Below are 12,876 nucleotides of genomic sequence, written 5' to 3' on the forward strand. Positions count from 1 at the left end.
TTCGAGCGAACTATAAGTCAACCAGGAGCCGTAAAATCGTATGATTAATCTGGTGGTCTGTAATTATTATTAACAAGTTGTATGCATGTCATGAAACCCATGTAAAATTGTGCAGTAAACTTATTTGATTTCAAGAACTAGACTATAGAAATTAAGTTAAAAAATGTCATTAATATAGATAGAGCTACACATGCGTAATCTTTTTTAGCGAGTCTAATCAAGCTATAACCAATAATAATAAAACCAAATAAAATTTAAATATAAATCTATGACATATTAATAACATTCGTGCTGAATGAATCTTTCGTATTCATTCAACGAAAACTTATCCCACCAAATGTTACAGCTAGAGCTTGAACACAGCTTTACTAATGAAAACTGGAAAATTAAGTTACTTCGAGTAAACATAAGACTATTCGGATTATCTTAAGAGTCTCAAGGCGTGATCTACCATCCACAGCAACTAAAGTTTATCAGCGCTCCAAATATTCTTTCAGCTTTTCAACCCAATAATGCATTGGTAGCTATTCTGACCATCCACTACTGTAGCTAGCTCTATCAGCCAGCGTAAGATAAACTTTTGGCGGAATGTTTCGGTCTGGTTCAATAATTAACCGTAAAGTTCCATTTGCAAAATCAAACCAAAACTCAGTGGGCACCAGCCATACGTAACCTAAAGGCAAAGGCCAGGGAAGACAACTCGATTCATCGGATCTATGGAGAAGATCAACCAAAACTTTCTCCAAGTTCACTACCGACGTTTGAAAAGATAGCCATTCATGCCCTAAGTCCATCCGGCTGCGTTTGAGGCTGTTGAGATTGTGGTATAAAATACTGTAAACAGTAGCTACACATTTGTAAACAATTTGAGCGCTGGTCAACCATCTAGTCAGTGACCATCTATGCAAAGATCAATTTCGTATGGAATACTAATTGATTAGAGAGCTTCTGGCTTCTCCGTTGAACTGTATGAACATTTCAAAAGCTGATGAATTTTGTATAAGCTCAAACCTCGTTTCAGTTGTCGGTGGGAAGCTTTCTTTGTAAAGCATTGCTTGCTTGAAGCAGCTTATTTATCTTATCTTTAGTATGGTTTACTGATTTTGGATTAAAATTCCCATAAATAAGGGGGTTTCTAGGGCCTAAAAGTTGCTGCACTTTATACAGAACACATGGTGTTTTTAATTTATATAACAACGCTTCTTCCGACTTACCTGTAATTTTGCACACGTGTACATCCTCATCACTACCGTCGTTACAATCATCTTCGCCGTCGCACACGAAACTTATATGGATGCATTGGCCACTGCCGCAGCGAAATTGACGTTCAGCGCACTGGAGAGTCATATTAACTAAAATAAAAAAAAGATACAAGAACAACGCGTTAGATTCATATAATTGCTAACTACATGTAACAATCAATATATATGGTCCCGTATTTTAAATTACATTTTTGCTTTACGATTTCACTTTATATGCATGAATGTCTGTAGTGGAAAGTGAATTTAAAATATTTTCCGTAAAAGCTAAAAAATCAACCCCCCCCCCCCCCCCCCCTTTAATCGTCGCACTTCATAATTGGCAGTGAAATTAAACTCATCTGTTAGAACCACCACATAATGCCATCACAATATTTTATCAAAATATTCCTTCTCTCTTGTTCAAAAAAAAACTAGTGAAACTAATAGATGTTGGCTTTAAATCCCACATGATGAAACGGACCGTTAAATAAAAATACGGCTTTAATACAATGATTCTCGAGAGGAATTGGAGATGTCATCAGTAACCGGACACTCAGTGAGGTTTCTGTACGTTAAGTGGCATGGTTCAATATGTATTACGGATGCATGAAGTTAACGGAAACTCACATATTGTTATCAAACAATCAATCCTGCTTCTGCCATATAATATAACGCAATGAAACACAGTCAGAGCAAAGTCAACTCCAACATGCATGTCAATTCCATGTCAACTCCATGTTAATGGTAGTTTTGACAAAACATCAAAACAAAACCAAATAAAAGATAATTAAAAATATGTATTGTCAAACCATTGTTTTTTTATAATGATGTGTGTATTATACAAAGAGCTTCAATTATTTTTTGATAAATTTTATGACTAGATAGATAATTCTTTTTTCGGGTGTTATAACGCAAACAGCAAATCAGTCAAATTATTTTTCTGTCTCGCTACATACCGCACACCATACAGTGCTTCTTGAGCAATCATGGATGGTTTATGGTGTTGGTACGTTTTGATCATGCTAACAACATTCCCCCATCCCACGGAAGCCATTATGAAGGTTTGCTTGAAGTTTTTTTTTTGTACCACCATTCCAATGTCAGTGTAGAGATTGCGCTAATTTAATCATTTTCAGGACATACGAATCAAGCAGTTTCAATGTTACGATCTTCCGTATGCTCTCACAGAGTTGGAAGAATGCACCGTGCATACACCTCGCAAAGGACCTCAGCTGCTGACACTTTTGCTGAAGACGCGAAATCTAATACATCGAGTGTTCATGGACGTTACGGTCTTCTCGCAGTATCAACACACGCGAACGTACCTGTTCGGTACCACCTTTGACTACTGTGAGTATATGTCCTCGACCGAATCATATCACAATCCCGTTGCCAAGCTCATTTACGCTGTGGCAAAGCTAAAGTTTCCTCAAGCCCTGCTCCAGTGTCCTGCTTCCGGGGTGGTAAATATTACCAACATGAAGATTGACGAAAATTTGGCACCGCCGATAATGCCGACCGGAAGGTTTCGTACCAACTTCCGAATGTACAACAAGCGCAACCAAACACTGCTCGCTTGGCTATGCGATTCAATTATCTCGGAAAAGCCGTTGAATTACAGTGTTGCTATTTTAGGTTAGAGTTTTCGGAAAACGGGCAATATTAGTTTTTATTATTTTCTATTTTTCTTCATGAACATAAAGAAATCAACATTAGAATATTGAAACGACACATTTATAGACTATAATGGTAAAACATTATGTCCGTGTAAAATGTTCGTCTGCTTGAATAATTTTTTTTTATTTTTCCCAAAACCGCTAAATATACCTGATTTCTATCTAAATTTGGCTTAATAACACGGTAGTTATTTCTCAGGGTTCTCTAATTGCATCAACAACAAGGTAAAACGACAACGATCTGTTTCATGGACCGTGGTTGTCATTTACAACTGATCCAAGCGATACCGATATTCAATGCGACTGCTTGCCATCAGCTGCAACATCTCATATTAGATTAATCACTTAAATTCTGGTTCTATTTTAGCCATTAGCTAAGCATCGGTGAATACCAAACGACACTACCAAAAATTCGAGCACCTAAACAGAGCAGTTTATACTACGTTGTCGAAACGAACTGCAATGCTACGGTGTTTAGTTGTGTGTTTTATAACAATTAGTATGTTTGCATCGAAAGACGCATATCAGAAAAGCTCTAAAGTAAGATGTGAATTATTGAACCGAAAATAATTCAACTATTACTATATACTCTCGTTTTCTAATTTGTGTAGCCAGTCTTTTTCAAACGATTCGAATGTGTTGGACAACCTATCCCCACTGTAAGACTAGTGAAATGCAATCTAGACAGTCCTCGTCATGGCCCTCAGGTAATAAACATCGTCGCCAACGTGGAACAGCCACTTCAAAAGCTATACGTCAGCACGAATATATACGTAAAGAATCGTCAAAGTCTTATAATTGTTTACGGTACCACATTTGAGTACTGTGAGTTTCTGATGCGCAACGAGTCCCGATCAAATAATCCTGTTGCTGTGCTCATCTACAACTATGCCAAGCACAACTTCCCCCAAGTACTTAAACCCTGTCCAATAGTGGGCTGCTTTAATGTGAGCGGTCTGGTGGTTGATAAAAACCTGATTCCTCCGTTCATTACGCCCGGCGGGTACTTCGCATCGCAACGGTTCCACAACAAACGAAACGAAACTGTGTTCCATTACGAAACAGAGTTTTCCGTTGCCACACCATCAATATTCAACAAAACGATGTCTTTATTCACATTATAAAAGGAAAATTTAGCGATTTGAATGCAGAAGTGGTTAAACGCTTTTTTGTAACAAACCGAAACGAAGTTATCCAGGAAGTACAAAACTGCTACAATACTATACACATCAACAACATTGTTAAACATTAAAAACAGGGAATTCCAGGACATCCTAAAATGAGACATATTTCAAAGCATCGAAAGAAAATATTGTTATAGTATGTGCGCTAAACAGTAATAAATATTTTCCATTTTCATCAAATAAACCCCTTACAAAACAAATAAATTTTAAGCAACAACCCAAATATCTATCTATCTATCTATGTATCTAAATATCTATCAGACGAGCTTTTAACGTTTTCCACTATGATTGTTCATTCGCATCAGAAAAAGAATACAGTCTAAATTTACCAAGGCCAGCATTAATGTATTATTGTTTCACCTATTGCGGAAATACAGTAATTGCTATCATCGTTTACTGATTATTATCAATAAAAGTGTAATCACATACAATAGTGCAATTATTTACTAATTTGTTAATAAAAAATTAAGATTAAGGAAAGATGTCCGAAGAAATGAGAAGTAATACAAATTATAAATCAGTCCAATATTAACTGCACATCATGAAATATCTAATATTCTTGGTTACAGTACAGGCAATCTTTTACTTCCCTGTCACAGTAGTCAGCACCAGAGTATTACAGAGCATTTTTCATACTTTTGGCTATTATAATTTATGCAAGAGGAATTTTTAACTTCTTACTTCCAGGTCAATTTGAAACGTTTCCAATGCATCGATCATCCTTACGAGATAAGCAAACTGCATTACTGCCATATGGAAACGCTTCGCAACGGTTCGCAAGTGTTAGGAGTGATACTGGAATTTTTAAACAGCTTGCAAAAAGTAAACGTCGCTGGCGGCTTGTACATACAGTACTTTCGCACCCGTACTCCACTGCTAGCGACCACTATGGAGTACTGTCAGCAAAACAAGGACATACTGTCGATCAAAAACCCGGTCAACAAATTTGCGCTGGATTACGCGCAGAAACATCTGCCACAGTTGCTTACAGACTGTCCGATCCGGAAGGGCAAGGTGTTCAACATTACCGGGCTGCTTGTTGATGACCGACTAATTCCAAGCTTTGTCATGTCAGGCACATACTACGTGGAATTTCGTGCATATAACAAACGCAACCAAACCGCTTTTAGTGCATGGTTAGAAGCTGACATAAAATGATAGAAAAAAGGTAATGCTACCTAGTTGCTTAAGAAAAATGATACACCAGTAGATTTATTTTTTTGAAGCAATAAGTATTTCATGAAAAATTAAATTTTAAAATTAATTCGCTTATCTTAACGACTATCACATCTCACTAAAAGCATGTATACGCGTTGGATTTGTCATTGATCACAAAACTCATGAAAGTCATTTTGAATTGTTATAGTATTTAAATACGATATATCCCTTGAAAGTCGATAGGTATAAAAATTGTCAAAATTCGCATTGAAAAAAGGTTTAAAAAATGATAAAAAAGAACGAAAAACAAATTGGAACTTCGTAAACCCCTCAAAATACCGGCCCGCTTATAATTGTAATTGATAAAATCTGACGCACTCGAGAAACAAACTATGGACTATGGTAATCAGTACTGTTTTGCCCCAATTACAACTATTTGCTGTTCTCGTTAATGCTGTAAATGTAACCGACATTGATGGAATATTATAAAGGATTACTCTCAATTCCAAGGGAGACTTCAACCAATCCGTTTCAGAGTACAAACAATCGATTGCGAAGTTAAAAATAAACACAGAAACAAACCACAACTCAAAACAGCGATTTGTTAGGGGCAACATAAGAAGTGGTAGCAGAAATTAGAAAAAGTTAAAATGTTTTTTAAACTCCCTACATGTTTATCCATCATCATCCTATTTCTAGCGACGGCCGTACACAATGATCATCGCAACATTACTCGTGTAAGAACATAAAATCCACATCGTTACGAAAGGTACTTTCAAACCAACTATGCTCGAGACAAAATAATCTGATTGCAGCCACTTCTTATAAAACGTTTGGACTGTTCGGATGAAAATTCCAAAGTGAGCACACTTATGCTAAGCCGACTCTTAACGCGTCGTAACGAACCGCAAGTGGTCGACGTGATGCTGGACATTCTAGAACCCACTTCGAAGCTGCTGATCATCTTCAATCTCTACACGCAATACTTTCAAACGAAAAATCTGCTGTACGGAACAACGTTTGAGTATTGTCATCTGACGAAAAATCTCAACACGCAAATAAACCCGGTCACTAGAATTGCTATCAACTTGGCTAGGGAGAATTTTCCCCAGGTGCTGAAACAGTGTCCCCTCTACGGGCTTGTTAATGTGACCGGTCTGGAAGTCAACAGTAGATTGGTACCTCCATACGCTCCCCAGGGATCGTACTACTTTAGCATACGCGCGTCAAACAAACGAAATCAAACGATTGTAGCATGTACGTCTGAGTTTCACATCGTGCAAAAGGCACTATTCACTCGAACTTTCTCGTTGCTGGCTTGAAAATAAAGGCTTTTGGTTTGAAAAAGAAAAAAAGTTCGTTCCAATATTTTTATCTCATTTGTTGTATCGCCATCTAACAAACTTTCATATTTTTTCTAATTTTTAATATTATTACTATACCGCAAAGCCAAAAATGTGCTCACCCTTTGTACCAAAAAAAAAACACCATAAGCAACACCAACCACCATGATACGACATAAAAACACATTACCCCATGGGCAAACTTTAGCAAAGTAAATTACATACCTCTCACATATCGCACCACATCGACCGCCATAAACTCGGGCGAATTAGTGTAACCACACAAGGCACATTTTCTTCTCTCGAATTGCCACGGCAGAGTACGAAAACTTCAGAGCTAACTGAGAAAGGTCCGAAGTCGATAATAGTAAAGATCCACAATAAGGGACCAGGAGCAATGGAGGGCCTCCGTTTTGTAAGATACACACTGAAGTTGCCCCAACGATCCCAATCCGTACGTACCCTGCCATCACGGATTGTGCCGCGCACCGTGCTCAAGAAGCTTCTTTCCCGGTACGAGTGGCACGATTCTTGTCGGCCGGTACCATCATTAAAATCAAATTAACTAAGCACACTGGGCCGGAGATCCAATGAACTTACGAACTTGTCTACTTTTAGCGGTAGTTTGCCCAAATATGTTGCTCCAAACAGCCGACACCGGGACAACAGCACAGCCCCGTGTGCCGATATTGGCTGGGCAGTGGACATCTTCGTCCCGGGATCGAGACGCAAGACGTTCAAGCTGTACACTTAGCAGCATAATGGCGTTAGTTTTTCCGCTCTCCCAGACTTCCGCTGATGGATGATATAACTTTGCGCTGGAATATCATTATTCCGGTCACGTCACAGTCATCCGTGAGGGGGGAAAATAGTTCGGTTTCATCGATGCCAACCCTCGATCTCCTCGCAGCACCGTAGACAACGATGAAACTCTTGTGACGGCGTATGCGAACGAAAGACACACAAAAAATTATACGATATTAGTAAAATGCAGTGGTAATTTTCCACTGAACTTCCTTGCCGAACTGTTCCGCGTTATGTTCGCTGTTAGACTTTACTTGCTCTTTTTGTCATGCTGGAGATCGTAAGAAGGTAAAAAGTTTTTTTCCGGTTTTACTGGGACAGCAACGTACACTATGCAAGGTAAGTTTTTGATCCATCGTGTAGCATTAATCCGTAGAACTGCTAGAGCAAAAGCAAATCACACTCTTCCCCTTACCATTCTTAAATAAGGTTTAAAATGTAACGGCAGATTATTCAATTGAATTCACAGATGAATTCAATTGTGATGATTTATTTTGACTTTACTGGACATAGATTTTCAGCCCCATACGTGATACTAGGTTTAAAGATTATGTGAAACATGGAAGACTTTCTCTTTTGAGATCATAAATTATATAAAAAAAATTACCTGGGTGTTACAGTTTCAGATTCCTTTGTAACACTTTGTATTGAAGGAATGTGTAATTTCAAAACAGTAGTGTGATAACTTAATAAAACAATCAACCGCCATTGTAAAACGTTGGTACGAAACACATGAATGGAACTAGCTCGTTTCACCCACCGAATAGTATTCATACCTTCTTAGTGCTCTTTTCTCAAGTCATTACGCCAACAACCAAACATTCTCCATTTACATGGTCATAAAAAGGGTCGCTACTAAACACACCGTGTAGCATGCTCTTAGAGCCTACAACTGACAATATTTCTTCGTTTCTGTCTCCAGCAATTCTCGATGATAAAGTACGAGGTAACTCCGAGGGTCTTCTTCACGGTTGCAAAAGATTGCACGGTACGTATCAAGCATACTTAACTCATTCCAAACAAGGCTAGCAAACAGACGACGGGTATTGGTTGAGATACCATCCTGCAGGGTCGCGCAAGCAGATCAGGTAACCAGCCATGTTTAAGCGCTGAGGATTCTGCACAGAAATCCCCAATCGGTTCGGAAGAGCAAATACAAACACAAACAAACTTCAACGCGTAACCCACCCAAACTTGTAGACAAACAAGAACATTCTGTTATTCTGCAGATCTCGGGAATCTCCATGTTTGCTACCATGCATTCTTCCAGTCCAAGTCTAATCCCTGTCCCACCTCGGACCCGGCCAACTACCTTCCCTGACTGAACAATGTTGTTATAGCTACTACGGCGAACAGAAACTACTAGTGGCAAGTCGAGGAGATACGCGTGTATGTAACCCCAGGACTCCCAGTCTATACAGTCGCCCGCAATTCACCTAAGCTCCGGGAACCAGGGTCATGTGCCCTTTCAATTATTTCCATTATTTCAATGATTGCTTGTCCCGACCAATCCTTCCCCTGAAACTGGTTGCTTCTGCTCCGGAGCCATCGTCACCTTTTCAAGCATATTCTACCCCTCGACCGTCACCACGTGTGCGATTTCATGTGGGAGACCACTCGGCCACGTAGAGCTGCAGTCACAAAGAAAGACAGAGAGAGCAAAATCCTCGCTCCGGCACATCCCCTGTGCCGTGTTCCACCTGTTTTACACCCCAAACCGTTCCACCATTCCGTTCTGCCAGTGCAAAAGCACCAGAAGCCAGGAATGTACACACCGAAACCATTCTCTCACGGTACATACACATAACGACCCCTCTCGATGTTTGTTCAACGAGCTATTCCATAATTAATGATGGAGCAAATTTGTTTGTCGAAGACGCGTAACAATAACACCGGTGTTCCATCCCTTTTTGACCCTTCTTTCTACACCCAGCCTCCGGCTTTGCTGCAGTGCACTCCGTTTCTTTGAAGCACTCGTTAAAATGAAAACATGCGGAAAACCGTCGGGAAACTGCCAGCAATATTCCGCTTTGCCTTCGGCAGCCTATTATGCCCGGTACACTACCGGGCCCACTTTGCTCAGGGGTACAGGGAATGCTTTGCCGGGCGCTATTAGCACAGTGCTCGTGTGTTTGTTGATTGAAGAAAGCATTCTGTTCAGTTGATACAATGTGAAATACTCACGAAAGAATCATCGCACCGTTCCAGGCATGCCATACCGTCCCAAAGGGTAAGGGAAAGGTATCCTCAAGCAAGAATTCGGTCGTGACACTGCCGGCTACATTCGATGTATGAAGCAGAAGAGAAGCAGAGGCGGAAAAGTACACTCATTTATCATGGTACCTAAGTCGTGCAAGTGGCAATCAAATATTGCCGCCAATTTTGAGCAATGCTTCAAAAAGCGGTCTGTAAGTGCGTTTTGCCTATTCATGTGCTTTCGAGCAGAAAAGATTACTCTTTGAATTCCCCATCCTCTGATTACACACAGCAGGAATGAGGCTGAGCTTTCTGATGTATTTCGGAATAGCTTCTGCACACAGGTTGGCAGGACAATTTGAAGCGTCTTGACTTAAACCCACTGTGAAATGATTTCCCGGTAAGAGCAATTGTGCAGCCACGTGTTTTGCCAACTTATTTCCAACAACGCTAAACTGCCACTTGCGCAATACCGCGCACCTTCGGTTATTAATAATAATATTGGTTGGAAATGGAATCCTATTCCAAAAATGAGGTCTTTGTTGATCTCTGGCAAATTAATCATTTTCAATAGACTCTAATGTGTTACTATACCTATGAAATTCTCTTATGTAATATGTTATACATCTGAAGAAATGATCAGAGCAACTGGAATAGATAAAACTGAATCTGTACGGCTAAATAAATTGAATGTGTTCATGCATTTATATGAAGCGTTGATTCGAAAAGCTATTGAAACGCTTATGAAATCACATAAATCCCTTAATTAAGTGAACTGCCGTAAAAGTAAGATTCAGTACAACATTATTTTTGCAACTGAATCTGCATTTCATGAACGGAATAGAAGATTCGTTCGCAAGCGGATTTTAATTAAGTTTTTTTGTTGCTTCTCTTTACACTTTTCCTTTTAGTTCTAATATTAACAAGCCTCGCATAAAAAATATATAAAAATTGAGAGACATGCCAATCGTGTCAGCTGAGAAAAACAAATCTAATAATTCAAAAAAACTTTATAGCAAAACGTACAGCAACATCATGCTCAGACCAAAACAGTGCTGTTGCCTGCACCAAACAACTAAAGCGAACCATCTTGCTTCTTCCGCAGCTCTAAACAAATACAAGCTTATTGCTAAGCTATGCAAAACGGCGAGTCTTTGCCATTTCCAGTTGATTCCCCTGCTGTTTCGCTCTAAGCTCCGGCGGAACAATTCCTCGAAACACCAGCACATAAACGACTTTTGGAACATTTTGACACCAGTCCACGGTTAATTTGCTTTCCTTGCCGCAACAACAAATTCATTTCTTGCTCGCTTTAATGTGTACAAAGCTGTGGTTTTCACTTCCCATGATGCACGAGATAGAGGGAGAGAGATAGAGAGAGAAACAGCGACAAAGCGAGAAAGAACAGTGGTTATAAATGAGAAGGAATCGTGTGCGAATAAATTTCATTCCCTCTGGCTTTCCGGGGCAAGGTTCTTGCTCGAGAAGGTTGCCTTTCGTTGCTGTCCGGATTTGCCGCCGCAACAGAAAGTCTCAGTTAGTTTAATCAATCAGCTCACACAATGCTGTCGACCGTGGTAGGTACAGCCAACATTGCCTAGTTTTGTAATAAGATTATTTAAACTAAATTACAGAAGAAAACTGTTGCTGAGCAAGTAAACGTTCTTACTTGTCAAAGTGTGACGGTAACCAAAACAGTGAGTTCGTTGTGCTACTTACTTTTTCTTCCTTTATTTTGAATTCCAAGAGTGGTTCGGTTGAACATAACATTTTGAGAGAAAAACTTTTGACACAAACAAGGCTTACGTTTACATTGTGTGATTTCCAGCAAATACAAATCTTAAGCATTCCACTTCGCATTAAACCTAATAACATGTACAATATTTTTAAAGCCGTACATGCATCATACTTCTATGAATTTGAACAGTTCCATGGACTGCATCACTTTAACGCAATAAAGTTATGGCACGGAACACGAAGCTGAACAGTTAACAGTACAGACAACGGGTAAGGTAGTGAACATGGCATGAGAATCGCATAAATTTTCATGATACTTTATCTCTATCAAGGTGCGTTGTAGTGCCTTCCTTGCTCAACGATAGGGATCCCGACCACGGGATGCTACCCAGCAACACCGGCTTTTCCGTTCTTTTCAGCTTGCATTTTCGCCTTCATTCCAACTAACAGCGCCCTGTCCAAGGATGTCACTTAACAGATTACGTTTTTATCTTACCACATTCACCCACAATCTTCTTACCCAAGGAACACACATAAAAAAATCACGATAAAACTTCCATTTGCGGAACCAATGCTCATCCAAAGCTCATCAGCTACTGAAAGTGACAAAAGTTGTTAGTGAAAGTATTTTCGTAGTATAATAATACAGCCACACCAGAAAAGCCCCCGTTTCACCCGAATTTGTTGACCAGTGTACCCACGGCGATAGGTGTTAAGGAAGTCTGCCAAGATGGAGATAACGAGAAAATGGCACGGAGTAAAATAAAGCAATAACCAACGATGACCTTTCGATCCTTACTTTATGCCGGGGAAATAAAACGCTAAATGAAAGCGAATAAAAACTCGGTCAGGTAATGCAAATTACGTCGGTTTGAAACCGTCACCCGTAGCAGAGGCAGAGAGCAAAGGTAATACGTAAAGCATAAATAGACGGCAAAGGCAACCATCAACGCAAACGCAACGCCATGAACGGATCGATAGGTGCGCGTCAGTTCCTTCAGACCTTCAGGCTCATTCGCAGAGAAAACTTTTCGTAAGCAGCATAAGAAATGTGCACCGCCTCGAAAGAGGACTATCACGACCGTTGCCAGGCCCCAGCAGTGATGAAATAACGAAAAACGGCGACAAAGTAGCTGATAAACGCACGAGCTACAAAATGGGTAATTTCTCGCCATTTTTGTCATTAATGTTGATAGCCACGGCAAACCAGTGCTGCGCAAGGGCTTGGAAAACGGGCACACGGTGCGTAAAAAGTTGGCCAAAGCTGTTGTACAGTAGCTCGAGCGGTGTGAGGTTTCCATCTGTTCGAGGAAACTTCGCTACGCTCATCATCTTTTTGCCTTTTGCCATCAAAACCAACTTCGGCTTGATAATTTCATCGACCAGTACCTCACCGAAGATACTGACAAGCGAACGGAATGGAAATCATTAAAAATCCATCTCGCTGAAAAAATATACAATAGACAACATTCTAGTTACAACATTGCACAAAAATATACATTTTGTGCTAAAACAGTTTGTAAACTAAGCTTACTTC

General features: G+C 39.8%; 1 protein-coding gene across 9 annotated transcripts in view; it reads right to left on the reverse strand.

The window, feature by feature from the left end:
• The window catches only part of LOC120947666 (low-density lipoprotein receptor-like), a 159,638-nt gene that overhangs the window by 115,805 nt on the left and 30,957 nt on the right, over window positions 1-12,876 (reverse strand). For all 9 annotated transcript variants that reach the window (XR_005750894.2, XM_040363184.2, XM_040363189.2 and 6 more), the window contains exon 3: window positions 1,215-1,352. Coding sequence is in view for 8 of the 9 variants with exons in the window: in XM_040363184.2 (XP_040219118.2) it covers window positions 1,215-1,352 (138 nt within the window). In the remaining variant the exon portion in view is untranslated. The remainder of the gene's footprint in view (window positions 1-1,214; window positions 1,353-12,876) is intronic.

This window comes from Anopheles coluzzii, chromosome 2 (genome assembly GCF_943734685.1).
Source record: "Anopheles coluzzii chromosome 2, AcolN3, whole genome shotgun sequence".
In the NCBI taxonomy this organism is placed as follows: Eukaryota; Metazoa; Arthropoda; class Insecta; order Diptera; family Culicidae; genus Anopheles; species Anopheles coluzzii.